This window comes from Mesoplodon densirostris, chromosome 4 (genome assembly GCF_025265405.1).
Source record: "Mesoplodon densirostris isolate mMesDen1 chromosome 4, mMesDen1 primary haplotype, whole genome shotgun sequence".
In the NCBI taxonomy this organism is placed as follows: Eukaryota; Metazoa; Chordata; class Mammalia; order Artiodactyla; family Ziphiidae; genus Mesoplodon; species Mesoplodon densirostris.
Window position 1 is genome coordinate 120576956 of NC_082664.1, and position 22268 is coordinate 120599223.

Below are 22268 nucleotides of genomic sequence, written 5' to 3' on the forward strand. Positions count from 1 at the left end.
GTTCCATCTTCCCACTTTCTCCCCAGACCTAAAAACAGATTAAGTCTCAGCACTTCCAGGCGTGGAGTCTCCCTAATCTTCTGACAAGAATCACAGCAGTTTGGCCTTGGCCTGACAAGGTCCGTCCCCAGGGGGGTGGGGGGACCTGGCCTAGAGCAGCCTCCAGCCCTAGCAAAACTCCCCTTTCCGCCAGGATCCATTTCCCTCTCCTATCCTTCCGCTCTCTTCTGAGATCTGAATGCTTCTCCATTCTCTCCAGAGGTTTCCAGAGCCCTGGAATCAGGAGACCTAGAGAGCTGAGAGGACCTGTAATCATCACCCTCACCCACTCCCACCACGGTTAGATTGCCGCCTACGCACCATGTTTATCTTTTCCGTTATTATTATTAGGCATCTCACTGTTCCGGGAGACTGAAGGTATGGAGCTAGATTCAGATACCGTGACCCCTGCACACAGGACCACCACCACCCCCAGGGGGACACTTAAGAAAACAAAACAAAAACCTGTGGGGTTTCTATGCGGTGTGATGGTGACAGAGCCATGAGCGTCCTGCTGCAGCACGGGGTTGCGCACCAGGCAGCTGTAGGTGCCATTAGCGCCCAACACCACTCTCAGGACACTGCGCACGTCAAACAAGCCCTGCTCCTTAGCCGTCTGCGACGTGGTTACGTTGCCGGTCAAGAGCGCACCCTGCCCATCCCGCCAGAACACTTCGGCCTCGGGGTAGCCCCGGTAGCTGGAGCACGTGATGGTCACCGTGTCCCCGGGCCGCAGATCCTTGTTGGGCTCCAGGGTCAGGCTGGGCTTTGAGTAGGGGGCTGGAGGAGAGCAGAGGGTAGAGGGCAGAGGTCAACGTAAGGCAAGGGCAGCGGGACACAGTGGAGGGGAAAGGTGCCTGGGGCTGTGAGGACACGGGTCAGCGCTGGGGCAGTGGGTAAAGGGGCTGCGGGAAGTATGAGGGGTGTGCCAAAGGGAGGGCATATACCGCCCCCCTTCGCGGCTCTCACCTGCCACCTGCAGGCTGACCGCGGCGCTGCCGCTGCCAAAGTCCCGGATGTTCAGAAAGCAGGTGAAGCTGCCCTCATCAGTCACGCGCACGCGCTGCAGCCTCAGGGACGCGTTGCCCTGAGCCAGCAGGTCTGGGAAGAGCGCAGTGCGATTGGCATAGGCGCTGCCCTGGTCGCGGCCCCAGGCGAAGCTGTGCACCAGCTGTTTGGTGTCTGTCAGCTGCCAGATGAGGTTGAGCTGTGCCAGGCTGAGGCCGGGCTCGGGTGAGAAGGAGCAGCGCAGGGTGGCGTCAGTGCCCAGGAGGGCCACCACGGGGTCTTCAGGGATCCGGACTTCCACTGCGGCGCCTGGGGATGCGGTTGGTGGGGTGGGACGGTGAGGAGGGGCCGGGACACTCCGGGCCTCCCTAGTCCCCCTCCCCTTCCGGGTTAACTTCAGGCCCTGTCCACCCCCCACCCCCCTTTTTTTTAAGGCCTAAGAGTTTATTACCTTTGGTTCTAATTCAGTCAGCAGGAATATAGTAAGCACCCACTATGCCAGGGGTAAGAGTTAGGAATGCCACGGAGAACAACACCAAGGTCACACCCCTACAGAGCTTACGCTTTAGTGGGAGAGAGGGACAAACTAGCACACAAATTCTTATTAGTATGTGATTAGGGGTATGAAGGAAGGAAGCAAGCCAATGGATAGAAAGCAAGGAGGTAGCTTTTCAAAACTCTGGCAGGTATTTTACACCTGTCTGTGCTGGTTGCATTTCCCAAATATATATTATCTTTATAAATTGTAAAAAGGGTCTTAAAAAAGTATGCACCAACATGTGGTTTTCTCTGGATGAGAAAGAATCACAAGTGCTTTTTCATTTTTCTTTTCCTAAATACACATGATTAGTTTTTATGCAAGAAAGAAAGAATACCCATGCATTTAAATAGGGTGGTGAGCCACGTTCTCCATAAAGAGATATTAAGCTGAGACTGAAAGGGAATGAAAAAAGAGTATGACATAACCATAGAAAAGCCCGGTGGGGCAGGTTCCCCTGCTCCTACCCCTGCCCTCTATCCTGTCGATTTACCCTGCAGCCTCCCACCCAGTCACCTCTGCCTCCAGTCCAGCTCTTCTTTTAGAGCCCTGGAAAGTTAAGTAAGGGTTCCTGATAGCTTTTCTTTTGGTGAGATGTGTCCCCTAGCCTGGCACTGCCATTCTTGCATAATGCTTAGATTGTGTGCTTTGGGCGCCAGCAAAGCAGGCACACTCAAAAAGTGTGAAGATCAAACAGTCTCGAAACAAAGCTAACTGAATACTGCACTCATTAAAGGTTTCTCACACTTAGAAAAATAGCATTTTGTACTTAGTATTTTCATCATGAATAACATACAGGGAGTGGGTATCATCATCTTTGCAGTGTGTAGTGATCTCTAAAGGTCTTAAGTGGGCATTGGATCTCTTGCCACAATGCCAGGTGCCACAGGCCAGCTCTCCAGTTGGAGACCAACAGGGTGCCCCTTGTATCGGGCATTTGGGGGATGAAACCAGAGGAATCACCCAGACAAAGCCCTTTGTCTGAAGAAATCAAAGGATCAATAGCTCTAGGTAAAGCGGTACTTCCTCTTTCCGACCACCAGATGGCACCAGACACTCAACTTTGTCTTCCCCTTGGCGGGAGAAGGCAAACTCTCCCTTAGAGCAGAAACTGATTAGGATTTGAATTACGATGATGTTGTTATTAAAGTAGCTGCCATTATTGAATGCTAACTCTGTGCCAAGAACTGTGTGGGAAGATTTACACACCTGTATGAGGCTGGCATCAATCTTGGCCCTGGAGATACATCCTGCTCTTTGAGCAGAGCAGGCAATAAGCAAGCAAACATATAATATGTCAGGTGGAGATAAATGTTGGGAAGAAGCATGAAGTAAGGTCAGGGAAAGGAAGGGAAGATGAGCTATTTTATACAAGGTAGCCAGGAAAGCCTGGGGAAGGTGGCATTTGAGCAAAGACTTGAATGAAACAAGGGATCAAGTCCTGCAGACATTCAGGGGCAGAAAGTTTCAGGCAGAGGGAACAGTATGTGCAAAGGCCCTGGGGAGGAAGCACACATACAGTCTGTTCGAGAAACAGCATTATCACATTTAGTGCTCACATTACCACTTTACAGAAGAGAAAACAGAGTCTAAAAAATGTAAAGTAAGTTGCCTGTTGGATCCCAGAGGTAGGAATGAGGTGGACAGGGCAGAGAGGAGATTGGGAGGTTAGCCAAAACCTCCCCAGCCCTGCTAGACAGAGAGGCTTGGTGGGAATGGTCCCCTCCTCCTCCACCTCCAGGCCCCACTCTGCTCCCCTCACCTGCGAGGCAGAACCACAGCACTCCCAGGGCAGTGGCCACACGCATACCCGTGCTGCCCGGTCCACACAGCATCTTCCCGTGAGGCAGCTGACAGCTGGGCTCTCCGTGGTGGAAGGCTGCCCCTGCCTGTGAGGAAGAGGAAGTGAGGCCTTTGTCTCAAAATGTCCTCCCCAGGCCCTCTCTCACCTCATCTCCCCTGGACCAGCTTGGTGGAAGGCTGCAACTGCCCGCTGGGAGGTCCTCCCTCCTATACCCGCACAAGGCTCCCTGCTGAGGGATATTTTGAGAGATGCTGGCAGGAGGGAAGTGAGTCACTGGGGAGGCTGGATCAGGGGAGCAGGGCAGGGGGCAGCTGGGACCCACCCCTTCTAAGATGTTGGTATGCAAACAAAAGGAAGGAGAGGCAAGGCAGCTAGTAAAGCCAAGTCTGCCTGCTCAGGCCAAGGATGTACATGGATTTTTTGGGCTCAAGACAACAGCTGGTAGGGAAGAATAAGACTTAGAGATTGGCTAAGAGGTTGGAAGTTTATCCTAAAGGCAGCTGGGAGCCACTGAAGGTTCTGGAATAGAGGGAAGGATATGGTCAGAGCTGTGGTTCCTAAAGATTACTCTGACAGCATGTGCAGGATAAATGAGAAGAGCTGGACAGAAGAGACAAAGCAGGTCGGGGGGAAAGTGACAGCATGATAGGACAGCGGGGAGAGAGAGGGAGCAGTCAGGGTGTCCATGGTTTGAGCCCAGTGACCAGGTGGGGCACTCACGGAGACAGAGAATGTGGAAGGGTTCAGTGTAGGGCACGTACAGCGAGCAGTGTTTGTGCAGGAACTTCCAGGTGAGACTTCTAGAAGGCAGCCTGGTATATGAGTCCGGGGCTGAAGGGAAAGGACACTGGCTAGTTTAACCTGTGTGTATTGAGTGCCCAAGACCGATCAGAAATGGACGAGGCCTGGACTAGGGCTGACCCCCCCAAGCGGAGTCAGGACCGAGTGAGGCACTTCTGTGACTACACGTCAGACCTGAGCCAGGGAGACCCAGACCTCCCTGGGTCCAGCCCTGCTCCTGGTCCTGGCTGCCCTTCTGCGCACGCCCAGCCCCACCAAGCTGTCCGCCTTCTCCCTGTGTCCCACAGCTGCTGCCTGATTGTTCATGCCACCTCCTGACCAAACCACGTCACCAGGGTCGATTCATGCTATCCAACTTGATTTCACAAAAATACAAAAGGTTTCACATTCTCCAAACCACCCAGGGAGCCGGGCTGCCTGACTTGGTCCCATTCTGCAAGAAGAAAAAAATTAAAGCCCAGATAAGGGAGGGGACTTCATTAGTGTGATGTAATTTGCCAGAGAGCGCAGATGAGAAGGGTTCGAGTTCCCCACCTCCTGACACACCTCTCTGCCCTTCCAGGGAGCAAATGTCATCAACAGCCATTAGCATCAATTCCAGTCACAGGCACCCAGCCTCAACCCTCCCAATCCCAGCCTAGCACCCCACTCCCCACCCCCCCACACACACACAGCAGCTGAGCTGAGGGAGTCCCTTAGCCAAGCCGGGTGCATCCTGCCAAGCACATCCTCCACCCCCAGCTGTCCGCAGCGGGGAAGCCCTGAGCCGCCACTTCCTTCCCAGACACTTCCGGTCCAAACCTGGCGGCCTCAAAGCCTTGCCGCCTGCTGAGTCAGCAGCCTTCGCACTCCATTCATAATGTCACCCTTGGCAGGCACCACATCCTGCCAAGGGCCACCACGGCCCAGAGGAAGTGCTGGCAGGCAGCGGCCTGCCATGCTTGCCTGCCCACTGAAGGAATCACAGGGACTAAGGTTAAGAAACTCCCAGATTCCGAGTCTCCCTTCCTTTCTTTCACCCCCAGACAGAACCAAGGCCTGTCCTTCCTGGGCCTCCCTCACCCTTCCCACCGTCTCCCACCCCGACCTGTGCGACCAGCCTTCCTGTGATCCTCCTGGGACCCTCCAGTCCGTCCCTGACAACCCCACATTTTACATGTCTCCTCTTAGGAGCTGAGGCAGGAATCTGCTCACATCCTTCCCCCACAGGCACCTCTCATGGTTCCCTATTTACCGCGGGAGTAAACCCACACGCCTCTGCCTGGCACTCAAGACCTTTCTTATGACTTCTCCTTCATCCATCAAGCTAATTCCTGCCACTGGGTTGTACTTGCCAGGGTCACTTGGGACTGCCTGCCACCTCCACGAATGTGGGAGTTCAGGGAGCACCTCTCTTCCGACCAGACCTATCAGGTTCCCCAAGGGCCGAGCTGTCCTTCCCTCCAGAGGGAGGATGAGAGGTTCCCAGGGGTGGGCATTGGATTTGCTCCCTTCAACTCCTTTCCTAGACTCTGGACTCTGGAAGTTCCCACTCTCATGCTTTCCCTGGGGAGAAGCCCTTGACACACCAGAACCGAGGACACCGAGAGACTCCCACCCCAATAGCTGGGCTCCCAGAGCTGAAGGCAGGAGGGAGAAACACATCTCAGAGACAAGATGTTGCCAGGGAATGAGAGCATGGCCTGTGACCAGTGGGACAGATGGGCTGCCTAGTACGCAGAGCCCCATGGAGACACACAGACCTCATGCTGCATTCATATCACGTTGCCCACCTTTTCTACAAAGGGGAATTGTCATCCCCAGGCAGGACCTGCCCTGGAGTCAGCATGTACCGCCCCTCCCAGTGAGTCAGCAGACGGTTCTTCCTCCTCCTCCCCGCCACCGCCACTACCACATCCCCGCCCCCGTCTACCCCAGTTCCAGCAGAATGTGGGAACTCCATGGAACCCTGCCAGGAAAGACCACAGGGTGCCTTGGCTTTCCCAGAGGAGCAGGAGTGAGGGGGCCAGGCCACCCTTGGCCTGAGGATACAGTAAGTGCATCCAACCTCAGCAGAGGTGGAGCCACAGGGAAGCTCCCAAGAGATGACCCAAGATGTACCCCCATAAAGCCAAAACCAAAAATCAAGGGCTGAGGCTGGGCTCTTTACCAAGATGCCCTGGACCTGAGGATATCCAAGAGGAACTCCTTGCCCCTACCATGACCACCAATAGCACCCCATATTCTCTTAACCCCCTGCCTCTTCCCAATTCCTGCAGGGGCTGCTTGGACAACATTTCCCACGGAGAGGGCAAGAAGGGTCAAGCCACATAACCAGTGTCAATCTTTACTAGCCAGCATAGGATAGAAGCATAGCTTCTGAAAACAGCAGTTAAGCCCCTGGATCCAGCTATGCCTGAAGCAAGCTGCATACCTAGACTGCCCAGATACTTGAGCCAATCATTTGTTTCCCCCCTCAGGCCAGTTTGAGCTAAGTTTCTATTACCTGCAATTGAAGGAGTCCTTGAATATACATTCATTTGTGTATTTAGTTATTCACTTAACTGTTCACCAAGTGCCTGGTAGGCAGGCACTGGGAACAGAGAGGACTAACCTGCGTCTGTCTTGCGTCAATAGGGAAGTGCACAGAAATCACCGCAGTTCCGTACAGAGTGCTGTTTAAGATACAGTGAGGGCTGGGCTTCCCTGGTGGCGCAGTGGTTGAGAGTCCGCCTGCCAATGCAGGGGACATGGGTTTGTGCCCCGGGCCTGGGAATATCCCACATGCCGCAGAGCGGCTGGGCCCGTGAGCCGTGGCCGCTGAGCCTGCACGTCCGGAGACTGAGAACAGAACTTTAATGTTCTCATCGTAACAACAACAAAATGGTAATTACGTGAGGTAAAGGATGTGTTAACTAACTTTATTGTGGTAAACACTTTGCAATATATACATTCATCAAATCATCACATTGTACACCCATTGTTCATCTTAAACTTATACAATGTTTTATATGTCAATTATACCTCAATAAAGCTGGGGGGGAGGAAGTATGTTTGAGACATACTAATTCTCAAATTCTATTTCCCAATTTGATTAGAAATACTGTTTCCTAGTGTTGTTGCACAGATGTTTTATATATTTTAACTATAATTATGAAATTTCATTTAATGTTCATAGGTGATAATTAACTTAAAAGCCATGCTGTCCAATTATATCACAGGCCAATTATGGCTGCTTGAAAGTACCTTCTTGCAGCCAAGCACTAGCCAAAGGCTGATGACCAGGATTTATAACACACACTTCCAAGAAGAACAAGAAAATTCCCTCTACAGGGCTTCCCTGGTGGCGCAGTGGTTGCGAGTCCGCCTGCCGATGCAGGGGACGCGGGTTCGTGTCCCGGTTCAGGAAGATCCCACATGCTGCGGAGCGGCTGGGCCCGTGAGCCATGGCCGCTGAGCCTGCGCGTCCGGAGCCTGTGCTCCACAACGGGAGAGGCCACAACAGTGAGAGGCCCACACACCGGAAAAAAAAAAAAAAAAAATGATACAGTGAGGACTATTTGGAGGCACCTCAGAGATATGATAACCCTAAAGGTGAGTGCTGACAAATGATGAGCAGCTCTGCAGGTAGACAGGCTGGGAAAGGTGGTCTCTCCCCAGCCCCAAGAGACCTGTCCTCCTGGCACTGCTTGTCTGCCTCTCAGCCAGATCTCTTTGAAACAGTAAAAAGTGAGCCCAAAGTTTGGGTTCTAGTCCCAGTTCTGAAACTTTGCTGTTCAGTCTTAATAGGTGACTTCCCCTCTCTGAGCTCAATGTTCCCATCTATAAAAGAAAAAACGCTTTACTGGATGCTAATGGAACTTCATTAGTACGTTAAGCCTTCATGTACTCTATCCTTAAGGTCTAGCCAATTAACTGCCATGCAGGTCACAATGAAATGTACAAAATGACTGTGGTAGAAACCACTAGTGTTCCCCTTACATCTATTCTCTTCCTCTTCTGTAGAATATTTTGTTAGGCACAGGGCCTCTTGGCTAAAGACTACAGATCCCAGCCTGCCTTGCAGCAGGGTATGGCCATGTGATCATTTTCTGGTTAATAGGATGTGGGAGGAACTGATGTGTACAACTTCTGGGGCATGCCTTTAAAGAGAAGGAGCACACTCTCTCTCTTCTCCTCCCCCTTCCCACTGGCTGGAACACAGATGTGGTGAGCCCTCTAGGACCATGCTGCCAAAGGCAACACCCTGGGGACTGCAGAACAGCAGGACAGAGGGCCCCTGAGTGGCTGCAGTATCAGCACTGGACATACCCGGACTGTCACTTGGGTTAGAATAAGCATCTATTCTAGCGTCACCGTTATTTTGGGTCTTTCTTACAGCATCTGAAGTGACTAATTTAGGGACTCATCCCTCCCTTCCTCTCCCGCCTTCTCTTCCCCCTCTTCCCACCCCGTGAAAATTGCTACTGCTCAGAGCAGCAAAAGGAAACCACATCTAGAATAGGTGTTTCAAAACATGAACTGAACACTATCTCATCAGAGTCACTTAATGATACCTGGGCACAGCTTAGGAGATATTTCAAGGGTAGACATGACTGGTCTTAGGGATTGTTTGTATGTGAGGGGCTGAAAGAGCCAAGGATGTACTGAAGGCTTCAACCCATGGGTGCGTGTGTCACACACAGAAGATGGGGAGACCTGGAAATGAGGGGGAAGAACAATTCTGATTGGGCTTGGAATGGATCATCCGTGACAAAATGTCTGATGGATTCCTGGACACACAGAGCTGGAACTCAGAACAGGACGGGGGAGCTATTCATGGAAGCCAAAGTTGGGATCACTGAGGGAGCTCATGGAATGAGAAGAGCCCCCCCCCACCCAACAAATTCTGAAGAAGATGCAGAAGTTAATGGTCAGGTCGCAGAACGGGGAACCTTTCTCTGGCCACTCCCACAACTTCTGTTTGCTCCCTTTAGTGATAGGCACCCACTACCTCCCAAAGAAATCCACTGGCTTTTGAGCAGCTCTCATTGGTGGAAAGCTCTACCTTTTACTGAGCCAAAGTCTGTCAGCCCATATCATTCCTCATGCGACCCCTTGGACCATGCAGAACAAGTCTGCCCCTCCCTTATAACAGCCCTGCAAGTATTGGAACTTCCTCTCTCTGGTAGAGGTCATATTGGGCAGCCATGCCACATTTTTCACCAAAACAACCCAAAATAATAGACTGTCAAATCTGTGGCCAACAACCAGAAGTCATTTGCTCACATTGCTGCAGATCCACATCTCTGCCATCCTCTTCTGAAAAATTCAGGGAAGGGGTGGAGCTTTATAGGATGTTTCATTTGTTACTATTACATTTCTTTTTTTTTTTTTTTTTTTTGCCGTATGTGGGCCTCTCACCACTGCAGCCTCTCCCGCCATGGAGCACAGGCTCCGGACGCGCAGGCCCAGCGGCCATGGCCCACGGGCCCAGCCGCTCCACGGCACATGGGATCCTCCCGGACCGGGGCACGAACCCGTGCCCCCCACATCGGCAGGCGGACTCCCAACCACTGCGCCACCAGGGAAGCCCCCTACTATTACATTTCATTCAGTTAAGCTGAGTCCCTCACTTCAACTGCCGTGATATATATTTTTTAATTATGGCAAAATACACACAACATGAAGTTTACCATTTGAACCTCTTTTTCTTCTTTTTTGCCTCACCCCATGGCTTGTGGGATCTTAGTTCCCCAACCAGGGATCAAACCTGGGCCCTCCCTCAGCAGTGAAATCGTGCAGTCTTAACAACTTGACCCCCAGGGAATTCCCATTTTAACCTTTTTTTTTTTTTTTTTTTTTTTTTTTTTTTTGCGGTACGCGGGCCTCTCACTGCCGTGGCCTCTCCCGCTGCGGAGCACAGGCTCCGGACGCGCAAGCCCAGCAGCCTGTCTCACGGGCCCAGCCGCTCCGCGGCATGCGGGATCCTCCCGGACCGGGGCACGAACCCGTGTCCCCTGCATCGATCGGCAGGCGGACCCTCAACCACTGCGCCACCAGGGAAGCCCCTAACCATTTTTAAGTGTACAATTTGGTGGCATTAAGTGCAGTCACACTGTTATGTAACCATGCCACAATGTTATGTAACGATGCCATTTTTGAAGTACTGTTTTGACAGTACCTGGTGCATAGAAGGTGCTCAATAATTTTTTGGTGGATGAAGAAGAGAACAAATGAATTTATCTAAAAAGGTTGCCCTCCTCTCCCCACTTTGTTTCTTGTGTCATCAAGGTCCTCAGGGAGAGGACAGGAACAGGAAAGCCCTACAGCACTAGGGTCTGCCCCAGGATCAACGTCCATCCACTATTCAGGGCTTTGGGTTTACAAGTTTTCCTACTTGTGCGGCCACTCACCCAGCTGCCCATCTATCTCGTCCCCAAGGTGTCACTGCTTCTGGAGGGGGACCACTCAAGTGGAGAAGAACCAGAAAAAAGGGTCATTTGAAGAAGCTGGACTCTTCCTCAAGTGCTCAGTTGACAGTTAGTTCCAGGGTTTTGTCAGGGATTAAGGTCACCAATCTGTTCTTCCCATAATCTACCTTATTCCCCATAAAACTGGTTATTTGCCCATCTTAGGTCTTCCAGCATTCATTTATCCATTCACACAACAAGCATGACGCAGGTTTATAGCAGGTATTATGGGAATGGAGGGTCAAGCACTTCATGAAGGAGTGGGGAGGTTTAGTTGGACCTCAGAGAGGAGGAGACATTTCAGCTCTCCGGCACAGGGGGACCAGCAAAGTCACGGAGGAGCAACCACCCACAGCATATTCTGGGAAGACGGGGACTCCGAGGAGAGGCAGTCAGGAGATGAGGCAAGGGAGGTGCTCAGGGGTCGGTTAGGGACCCTGGATTGATTCTGTACACAGTGGGAAACTGGAATGCTGTGACCCACACCTTCCCCCTCCCCCCCGCCCCCACTGTCGACCCCAGTCGTCCTGAAATATCCCTGATAGCTTCTCAGAGATCTTATCTCCAAATTCACTCAGCAATCCTAGGGGCCAGAAGACAAATCCTTTTAAAGCAGATTATCACCTCCCCTCCTGGACTGAACTTCCGGTTCCTTCTTAACAGCTTCTGTCCCTTCTTTCCTTGATACAGAAGCAAAATAGATGCTGCGCAGACCTTCTCTGCCTTCACTAGTCAGTCTTGATACTCTTATTTTGTTCCTCATCCTTTCTTCTAGAGTGCCCCTCTCTCGTTCTAGGCTGGCTCCTTGTGATAACAGGGCTCCACTTTCCTGCAGGGAACCCAGTCCATTTGGTGCTGGTGGGGCTGATTCCCAGCCTCAGGTCTCAGCGTATGACCAGACCCAGCTTACTGGAGAATGCCTGCCCTTCCCCCACTCAGTGATTTGCTTGGGAATGAGCCTGTGAGCCAAGCCACACCCAATCAGAGACCTCCCAGGGCTTTGCTGCCAGCGCTCTCAGAAAACACTCTTTCTTGCTGAGGTTGCTAAGAAGGATGTGGTCTGGGGCTGTTGGCAATGAATCTATCAGCTAGCAATAACCTAAAGAATTGATCCAAACAAATACAGAGGCAGAGGTGAAGGCAGGAGGGATACTGAGCCCCGAAAACAACATTTCAGCCCCTATTCCTGAAGCAAGCTGCACTAGACTGCCCAGATACATGAGTAATCTTTTTTTTTTCCTTAAGCCAGTTTGAGCCAGGTTTCTATTATCTACAACCGAAGGAGTCCTTGAATATACATTCATTCGTGTATCTAGCTATTCACTTAACTCTTCACTGAGTGCCTGTTAGGCAGGCAACGGGGACAGAGGGAGGGCTAAGCTGTCTGTGTCCTCAAGGAGCCTGCGTTACAATAGGGGAGTGCACAGAAATCACTGCAGTTCAGTACAGTGTACTATTTAAGATACAGTGAGGGCCACTTGGAGGTACCTCAGAGACATGATAACCCTAAAGGTGAACCCTTAAAACTGACCTGAAGCTCCCCAGGTGGTCAGGCTGGGAAAGGCCATTCCAGGCACTGGGAGAAACCCAGGCAAAGGCAGTGAGGAAGGAAGCAGCATGGGAGGCTGGGGGAATGCAGGCCCTTCCATGTGGGCGGACAGGAGATGTAAGATGGTGGTCACAGGAGGAGGAGAAGCTGAAGGGCAAGCCAGGGCTGGAACAGGAGGTCATGTTTGGATTTAGCTGGTAGGTGATAAGAAAGAAAGGATTTTAAGTAGAGGAGTAATACTGTTGCCATAGGTAGGCCCAACCTTTGATTAACTGATGCATATGTAACGCTAACCTTGCAGAGGAGGTTTGAATTTTAAAGGATGATGTTTTAAAAGGGCAATGGTTTACTCAAAATAAGAGCTGATGGCAGAATTTGGGGCATCAAAGAATTTTTTCTCTAGATCGTGTCCTCCCAGAGATGCTCAAAATACCCTGCCCAGCCTGTGTGTGGACCTACTGCTGGTTCTGGATGTAGAATCGAGTCAGGCAGGGGTCAGCAAATTTCTTCTGTGAAGGTCCAGATAGCAAATGTTTTAGGCTTTGCAGGCCCTCCCATATCTGTCACAAGTGCTCGACTCTGCCCTTACAGCAGGAAAGCAGCCAGAGACAGTGCATAAATGCATGAGCAGAGCTGTGTTCCAATAGAACTTTATTTATGGACACTCGGAACTGAATTGCATATAATTTTCATGAATCACATGATTTTTTTTCAACCATTAGAAATGTAAAAACCATTCTTAGCTTCTGGGCTATACAAAACCAAGCAGCAAAAGATTGGGCCCCAGGGCCATAGTTGGCAGGGACTGGTTTACAGAAACACTAGCTCCATTCTCAAAGACACCCAGGCAGCAGCAAAAATGGAAAACAACAGGGAACTGGTACATTAATTATGGTGCATCTATATAATGGAATAGCATACCGCCTTTCAAAAGAAGGTGTACTTACATGGAAATAAGCCCATGACATAGGTCATGTGAATAAAGAATATTGTGAGTTATATGACCTAATTTCTATATTAATAAATGGTCCCACGGTCCCAGATCTAGTCACCTACCTCTCGCTCCATCTCCTATATTTCAGTGCAGGCCCTTCCTTCTCTGGCACTGAACCCCCTGGAACTTGCTCCTAGGCCCTCTCCTTAATTCTCTCTACTATTTTTTCCTAGATGATTTCATCCACTCCCATGGCTTTAAATATCATTTATATGCTGGCAACTCCCAGATTTACTTCTCCAAGTCCACACCTCTCATCTGAGCTCCAAACTGAAACCCAACTGTCTACTAAATATCTGTGTTCCAATGACTCACAGGCATCTCCCTCTTAACAGGTCCCTCTTCAAACTCTGGATTTCTCCCCCAAACCTGTTCCTCCCCAGCCCTTCCCACTTCGTAAAGGCACCATCTTCCACCCCCTCTGATCAAGCCAGAGACCTGATTTCTCACACCCTTACAATCCATCACCAAGAACAGCCATCCCTGACCCCAAAATATATCTCAAGGGTCTGCAAACTACAGCCCCAGCACCAAATCCAGCTCACCACCTGCTTTTGTTCAGTTCACCAGTTAAGACAAGGTTTACCTTTTTAAATGGTTAGAAAAGAAGACTATTTCAGGACACATGGAAATGACATGAAATTCAAATTTCAGTATCCGTAAATAAAGTTTCATTGGCACACAGCCACACTTCATTCATTCACATATTGTCTGTGGCTGCTTTTCCACTACAACAGTAGAACTGAGTAGTCGCAATAGTCACGAAGCCTAAACTATTTACTTTCCGGCCCTTTACAGAAAAAGTTTGGCAACCCGATATATCTTTACTCTCTCTATTCCCCTCCACCTCTGCTTCTCTCTCTGGTCTGCCAAGTCGCCATCATCTCTTGCCTGCATGACTACAAAAGCCTCCTCACCGGTCCCCCACTTTCTCTCTTGTCCCCCAACCCAGTTCTATACTCCCATCTAGACTCTACACAGCAACCAGAAAAACTGCTGTAAAAACAAATGTGCATCATGTCATCACTTTCAATATCTAATCAGCTCCTCCATGGCATGCAGGGCCCTGCCTGGCCCACTGACCTCTCCATCAGGGTCTCTTACAATGAGACCCTCTTCCCTACCTCATAGGGTTTTTGCAAACACAGTTCCTTCTTCCTGGATGACATCCTGAGGGTCACCTAGGCAGAAAAGCTGGGTTGGAGGTCTGCCACTCTAAGGATGTCCCTGTTCTGCGTTGCAGTTTGTTTACCTCGTGTCATACTGGGACCTCCCTGAGCAGGAACCACGTCTGCTTTATTTACTATTGGACCCTTAGTTCTACCAAAGGCTTGGCAAATAATGAGTGTTCAAAGCACTGTTCAATGAATGAATGAATGAATGAATGCCTGTGTGTTTAGATAGATAGAGAGATGGATGGATGAATGTCTGTATATAGAAAATGGGTCTGGAAGTGTGATAGTGAACCCAACTCTGGGGCATGGGGATGAAGGTAAAGGTCTACTTCCACCTTCTAGTTGATGTACTTCTGTAACTTTGACAACGAGCACGTAATTCTTTTGTATTAACAAACGAAAAAGGAAAACAGCAACATAAAGATTTATGTGGGTTTTAGACCAGGCTCTATCACTGACTTGCTAGGCTCCCTAGAGCAAGCCCATTGCCTCTCAGGGTCTTCATCTCCTTAACCCTCAAAGGAAGGTCCTGGCCTCCTTCCTGTGCTATGACCACGATCACATGCTGGGCTGGTGTAGTCACGAGAAGCTTCATGGAAGGAGTGAGCCCTGGTGTTTTAGAAGATAACTCTGGAGTCGGAGATATAAATCCAGACTCTGCCACTTCCTAGCCACGCGACTTTGGGAAAACATCCTTTCTGAGTCTCTGTTTGCTCATTTGGGCAATAGGAATTTAAACTCTACCCTCATGGGATGATTATAGGACTCAACTGAGCAAAATTATCTAAACTGTCCTAGTTAGTACAGGTGCTCTATAAATGGAGTCTGGGGAAAGAGTCGAGGGGATCTCCAGAGTTCCCTGGGAATCCTGTTGGCCTTCCTTTTTCCTGATAATGAGTCAGTTTGGGCCTTTGGGGTTCAAGGCTGTCCACTGGGCACTGCTCCCCACCCCCGCGATCCCACTCAAGAGAAGAAGTCAATTCTTCCTCTCCGAGTGATTTCTGTGTGAGTCAAGACAGCAGTGCGTCATCAGCTCCAGCCCAGCACAGGGGGGCTGGCATCCGCAGCTTGCTTCCCTTATGGCTTATAGGAAGAACAAGAAGAGGGAGAACAGGACAGAGCAGAGCCCCTGGCCTCCCCAAGCCAGACCGTCCCCACCGAGGCACCCTCTCCACACTGAAGTCAGGGCATCAGAACCGGAGGAGGCAAAACCAGAGAGAATGTAGACATCTCAGTAGATCTGAGAACATGGTGACTTTTGCTACAGCAGCTGGCCTGCCTCTCACACCCTCTTCTGGCTAAGGGGCCACCACAAAATGAGTTTGCATCTTCCAGGGTTCAACAGCCACTTGACAAGGCAGTGTGACACCATCTCAGAACTGGAAGTGTGTGCAGAGGCTATACACGCACATGGGTGCACACGGGAGGTACACACACACACACACCATCAGAAACACAGAACCCTGAAAAAAAAGTGAAAGCTACACTTAGCTCAGAAGAGGTCTGGCCAGAAAAAAAGGATTCAAAGGAGGGGAGTGGAGAGAGGAAGGGAAGGCATGAGAGAGCATAAGACCAAATCAGAGGGCGGATCCCAGGTCAAGCCCTGGCAGGCCTGTGACACATATATCTGCATTCACTCAACTTCTGCTGAGTCCTGTTAAGTGCCTACCTAGATATGTCTGGAAACCCCATCCCTTCCAGAAGCCTTTCCAGACTTCACTCAAGGAAGGGTCCACTTACTCCAGATGTGTTCTACCTAAACACCTCCCTGCCTTCACATTCTTTAGGTTTCTACCCTGAAAGAGGTTCACCCTGGCAAAACAATGCTGCAGACCCCTCTCCACCTAAGCACCAGCCCCTCTGGATCTCCAGGGATTCCTCCTCATGAGTGTAGCAGGTGCCACTAGTCCTCAGAGCTTGAAGGCTCCTTGGAGTTCACCTGTCCAGTGCCCACTTCCATGCCCATCATAGAGATGGGAATCTGAGCCTAGAGAAACGAGTGTAGGCTGCCATGCTCAGTCATCAATCACCATGAGAGGTGACTAAGAGCCTGCTCACAAGTGGCCCTGGGCCTCAATTCCTCACCTGTTAAATGGCATCATCAGACTGCCTTGCCTGCCCCAGGGTACAGTTTGAGCTCAGGTACAGCAGGCAGGCCTAGGTTCAGATTCTAACTCGGAAGCCTTGCTAGACACATGATCAAGTTTAAATGACTTAACCTCTTTGAGATTTGATTCCACATCCCTAAAAAGCGGGTAACAATCCCTACCCCACAGAACTGCTGTAAGAATAAAATAACATACAGAGAGGACTTAAAGCCCCTAGCACTCAAACAGTGGTAACGATTATTACTTCTTTTGTTATTATTGCCATGGGCATGGGGAAAAGTCCTCCTGGGATCCTCTGCACCGAGCCTCCTCTGTCAGGCTATACCTCTATACATCTAGGTCCCTGGGAACAGTACTCTTTCTCTGACCCCCTTTGCTCCTAGGACCCTACCAGCACCCAAGCTCCAAAGCAGCAAATCACAATTCAGCTCCATCTCTGTGTCTGGCTCATCCCTGGTGGTGCTCTCTCCCTTCCTCCTCCCAGTGGGCTCAAGCCCCTACTGCCACCACATCCCCCAGTACAGGGCCATCTCCATAAGCACACATTCCAGTGTCTCCCCCATGGGAGGCCCAGTTCCCAGGAGCCTACGCTGATTTAGGGTGACCTGGGAGCCCTGCCTCCCAGAGGTAGTATCTCTCCCTGCTCCAAGGCTCCCAATAAAAGATGTGTCTCAAACCCCACTCCCAGCGGGTTCCCTCCAACATACCCTCCCTAAGCCTCAGGAAGGCCAAAGGCCCAAAGGCATTAGGGGTGTGGAGGAGGCAGACATTCTCTGGACCACAGAGAGAATGAGGAAGAATGGGGGCAGCTGGCTGGGAGCACTGGTCAGAACTGGAGGGTGTAAGAGGGACTCCTGAGAGGCACGAGTGTGCTGAGGACCAGGCCTCTCGAAGAGTAAGAACTCTCAGCAATTGTTCCAACTGGGCTGCAAGGACAACTAGTCTGGGATACCCAGGTCAGGCCTGCCCTCTCCCCAGCTCCCCAAATGAATCCTCTGCCTTGTTGTGGGGACCCTTAGCACATCTTTTCAGGCTCTAGAATGAGGGGTAAAGACTGTGCCTGACTCCAGAGTAGCAGAAAGAGCCAGTTCTGGAGGGAGACAGCATCCCAGCCCCAGAATTTGCCAACTGCATGTCTTTGGGCACGGGACTTCTTTCTGGGCCTCAGTTTACCCATCTATACAATGGAGCTAATGATACCCTACCTCATAGGACTGCATCCATCACAGCCCCACCCCCCCAACCTGAAAACTCAATGCACCTATCTGGAATCTCTTACTGCAGGGGTGGCAGAACTGGGGTTGGCAGGCAAGGGTTACATAAAGCACACGTGGCCCTCCCCCAGATGTTTGATCCATTCTGAGCCAACGAGACGAAAAGAAATTTCTCAAAGATCACATGGACCGGTTCCCACCCTCTTTGCCCTCCTCCCCCAGGCCCTGACTATGCCTTTCCTCTTTTGCCAGTGGACCTCCCTGTCATTCCTGCCCTGGGGGTGTGGGAAAAGGACAGCAATGGAAGTGGCCACCCACTCAGAGGATAAGCTCATGGGCAGTGACATCATCCTGCCTGCCCTTCATCCTCCTCCTCTGACCCTGTGACTCAAAGCCACGGGTTCAGGCTCTGTTAATCTCAGAGGCTGCTTGGATTTGGGTCATTTTTCTTCACATAGCACAAGCCCTGTATGTCCAACCAAGAAGCAGCCTGCAATAAGCCAGACGCTTGTTCTACAACACTTTCTAGGAGTCTCTTTGGGTGCTGTGTAATCCCAACTTACGGCTCTATGATCACACTCAGTCTCTGACCCCAAACAGTATTGCTCAGCTCAGCATCAAACCCACATCCTACTCCAAAGAATGAAGATTGACGACTCCATAGAAGGTTACAGTTTAAGGATAGAGGAATTCCCACCGGAACTTTCAGAAGTCCACCTCAGCAGAATAAGGACACAGGCTCTACAGAAGGGACAACACTTCTATAACTGTCCTTTCCACAAACATTCAAGCACCTGACCCAGCTATCAGTCATCTGAGTATCTCAGACATTCAGCCAACCTGCTTCCATTGGGTGCCCAGACAGAGGTGCAGAGGGCTGAGGACAGGAAGGAAAAGCGGTCCTCAAATCCCAGAACCCCTTTTCATCCTTGAGCTTGCTTTAATGTAGGCTTCCCATCTCTAACAAGCTGGATTTCCTGATTTCTTGGAACATAGGAGTCTGGAATGAATTGGAAAGCTCACTGAAAGCAAGCAGGAGAAACCACCAGTGATGTCATTGAAGAGAGAAAAGAATTCCAAAGTCAGTCATGGGACCAATACAAGCATCACTGAAGCCACTTAGTGCAAAGCTCACTCCCTCAAGAGTCCCCTTGCTATACAAAAATCCTTAGTGCAAAAACGGATGTTCATAGGGCTGATCTGAAGTCATGAAGGAAAATTTCCCTGACATTAGGAGTGTCCTGATGTCAGACTGTGATATGTGTAATACAGCGGAGAAAGATTTCCATGGTTAATGGTTAACGTAAGTGTTAGTGCTTAATCTCAGGAACTCCAGATATCAGGGAATATACTCACCCAAAATATTCCCATTTCCAAAAGAGCTGGAAATATGAGCCACCACTCATACCCACAGCCTCAGAGCCCTGCCACTCAGATCAGCCCAACCCACTGGACATGTTTAGAGTTAAAATTCAAGTTTAGACTTCAATTTCTCAGCCTCCAAAAGCACCCACCTGTGTACAGGGCCCCAAACTACAAGGAAGGCTGCACAGCATCAGATTTCCTAGGGACTTCTGGGAGGCGAGAGGGAGTCAGAGAGGAGGCTGAACTAAATAAAGAACTCTCTTAAAAACAGAACAGCTTCATTACTTTGTAACATAGAAGCTAACTGCTAAAGACAAGCATGTAAGAAAAGGATCTAGGGCCTTCGTTTAATGATGAAATCAGACTCATTTACAATTATCCACATCCAATTTGAAGGTAAATAGTTTTTCTCAATTAAGTCAAACAAACCCTCCCAACTCCCCAATGGTTTTTGCCTTCCTATTTGCTTAACGTTTTCCTCGATGATAGATCCCGTATCTGAGTCATCCATCACGCATTTCTCATTAGGGCAGGTTTGGCTGAGAAAGAAATCCCCTTTTCTGGCGTTTCACTGCCTTAGGGCCCCAAACCTGCCAATTCGATAGCTAAGCAGCAATAGAGGACCTGGGACACTGGGATTCAATCCAATCCCCTCCCCTCTAGTGTGTCCCCACCCTGGGTCCCTACCTTTCCTCCACCCCCTCTCCATTCTACCCCACCCACCATCTATCTCCCTGAGACCTCCCAAGCCCGAATGGCCCCACCCCTGCTTCCTCGTGCTCTGCCTCCCACCCCCCAACAACTATGCATCCCTTCACCCAGGCCAGCTGTCCCTGCCCGTCCTTCTCAGAATCTGTCCCCTCGTGCCCACTGCTGCCCGTGGAAGCCCTCCAGTCGCCCACTCCTTCATCCTTCTGGGCCAGGCAGAATCGACCCCCCCCTCCCCGATCCAGCCCCTCGCCCTCCTCTCCCTGGCACCCCCCCTCCTCAGAACTAGTGGTCACGTCAGGGTGTTTTCCTCTGCAGGGACTCCGGGAGACTCTACTTCCCCCTTAGTGGCTTCGTGAAGCTTTCCAGAATCATCAACACAATGACAGATCTGCCTCTATTCCCCCTGCACACCCAGGGCCTCCGCGATCACAGCTACCCGCCCAGCCTCCTCCAGCGCCTTCCCGGGGGAGGGCAGGTCCCACACTGCCCCAGGCCCCGCCGGCCAGGGAGGGGAGGCAAGGCTGGGGGCGGGGCTGGACTCTGGTAGCCCCCCTGCAGCCTCCGGGACCCAGAGCCGGGGTCCACCGTGCTCCCCGCGCGGAGGCCAGCCCGGGCCCGGGGAGAGGGCTGGGGTGGGGGGCGCCCTGCGAAAGATGGGGATCACCGCCCGCTCTAGCAGCCCAGCAGCAGGCACGCAGCCCGGCAGCCCGGGGCAGGGCTCGGCCGCAAACAAAGGCCGCCCGGACGCGCGCCGAGCCCGCCACGCAAGCACTCACCGCGCCGCGCCTGACTCCCGCGACTCGGGGACGCGGCGGAGCGTTGCCGAGTCGCCGCCGCCGCCGCCGCCGCGAGGCCGGGCGCGAAAGGGGTCCGGGGGCGGCCCCGGGAGTCCGAGGGGCGGGGCGGGCTGGAGGAATCTGCAGGCCCGGAAAGGCGGCCCGGGTGCGCCCCAGAGGCGGGATTGGCCCCGCGGCGAAGGTTTGGGGCAGAGGCCTGAGCCCGCCCGCTGGGCAGGGCACCCGGCCAGGACCCGCCCCTGACCCGGGTCCAGACCCACGCGGGGGCCCTAGTAAAGGGGCGCTGGTCTGATCTCTGCCCATCTCCCACCCTGTCCCACCCTCCCAAGATCCGAAGTTTATTTTCTGCTAGGGGGACAGGTGAATGGTTACTGACCACCCCGGCTCCCCCTCCAGGCCGCTGGCAGCAGAGCCGGAGCTCGGATCTGGCTGTCTGACCCCCAGTCCAGTGTTCTCCGCCACCAGGCTGGTACCGTGGCCTGGAAAGGGTTAATTCGACTGTGAGGCATTGAGAGCTGCTGGGAGCTCTCTATAAATACAGTGTGTCGTGGGCGCCTGAGCCAACCGCAGGGTAATTTCCACCTAGCTGGTTTTCCCCTTTTCCTTCCGCCCCCGGCCACCCGGCCAGCCCTGCCCCCAGCCCCATGCCAGGCTAATGGCTACCCCAGGCCCCCAAAGGGGGAGCAGCTCTGACACCGCCCCAACCCCCTCCCCATGACCTGGGGCTCTGTCTTTATAGGAACCAGTTCCAGCCTGGAAGGAGATAGGGGGGTCAGGCTTGAACCTCCAGCCTGGGGAGAGATGGGGGTCGGGCCTCTGCCTTGGCACATCCGGCCCCTGCACCTAGTCTCTGTCCTGTTCTCCATTAGTTACAGACAGCAACAGCTAAAGTGTAGCAGGCTTCTGTAGGCCAGGGTAGAGGCTAAGAGCTTTCCATGTGGGGCCTCTTTAAATCCTCACAACAGCTGGACCATGTAGATAATATTATCCCCATTTTACAGGTGAGAAAACTGAGGCTCAGAGAGATTAAAGGGACTCCAATTTGTCTTACGGCCAGACCCACCACCAAGTGTCCGCAGCAATATGAGAGAGGGCTTAGGAAATATGCATGAATACATGCTCATCTCTGTGTGTCAGCCACTGTTTTAAGCTCTTTACCATTTTATCTCATTTCATCTTTCCAGCAACGCAATGAGGTAATGCTATTATTATCCTCATTTTCACAAATAAGGAAATTAAGACACAAGGAGATAGGTAACTTACTTAAGGATATCCAACCATTAAGTGAAGGAACCAAGATTTGCCCCCTTGCATGTAAGTGCTGAATTCAAACTTAATTGTAGTGTGTTTGTGTGTGGCAGTGAGGCATGGGTGTCTGTATTTGTGAACACCTGTGAGTAACTCTCTGCATCTAGGTGCACATGTGTTTCTGAATGTAAGTTTGATAGCGGCTGTGTCTGTGTGACTGCTCCTAGGGATGGGGCAGAGAGTGGAGGGATCAAGGCCAGGCCATCTGGTCCAGAGTTCCTGAAGGTCATCAGCCTCCCCTCCAATCCACACTGCTTCTCTCTGCTCTGTCCAGCCCGGGCCTGGCCTCACAGTTCTCAGTATGAGTAGCCCCAAATAGGCCTCAAGACCTGGGGGAGAAGCATCCCAGGGAGAGGTGCCCCTGAGCTGAGAGGTCCAGGAGCCCCGCAGCAGGACTTAGAACTAATCTAGAGGAATTTGCTTTCC

The 22268-nt window shown here is 51.6% G+C and overlaps 1 protein-coding gene across 4 annotated transcripts in view; it reads right to left on the minus strand.

Moving 5' to 3' along the window:
- The window catches only part of CD276 (CD276 molecule), a 31354-nt gene extending 10652 nt beyond the window's left edge, over window positions 1-20702 (minus strand). The window contains exons 1-5 of one of the 4 annotated variants that reach the window (XM_060097028.1): window positions 20514-20702; window positions 4151-4220; window positions 3348-3474; window positions 1009-1356; window positions 505-819 (exon numbers count right to left, since the gene is read on the minus strand). In XM_060097028.1, the coding sequence (XP_059953011.1) occupies window positions 505-819; window positions 1009-1356; window positions 3348-3420 (736 nt within the window). In that variant the 5' untranslated portion in view covers window positions 3421-3474; window positions 4151-4220; window positions 20514-20702. Of the gene's footprint in view, window positions 1-504; window positions 820-1008; window positions 1357-3347; window positions 3475-4109; window positions 4221-4522; window positions 4624-20513 lie in introns of all 4 variants that reach the window. The other 3 variants (XM_060097026.1, XM_060097029.1, XM_060097027.1) reach the window with 3 other exon arrangements.
- Window positions 20703-22268: the final 1566 nt, after the last annotated feature.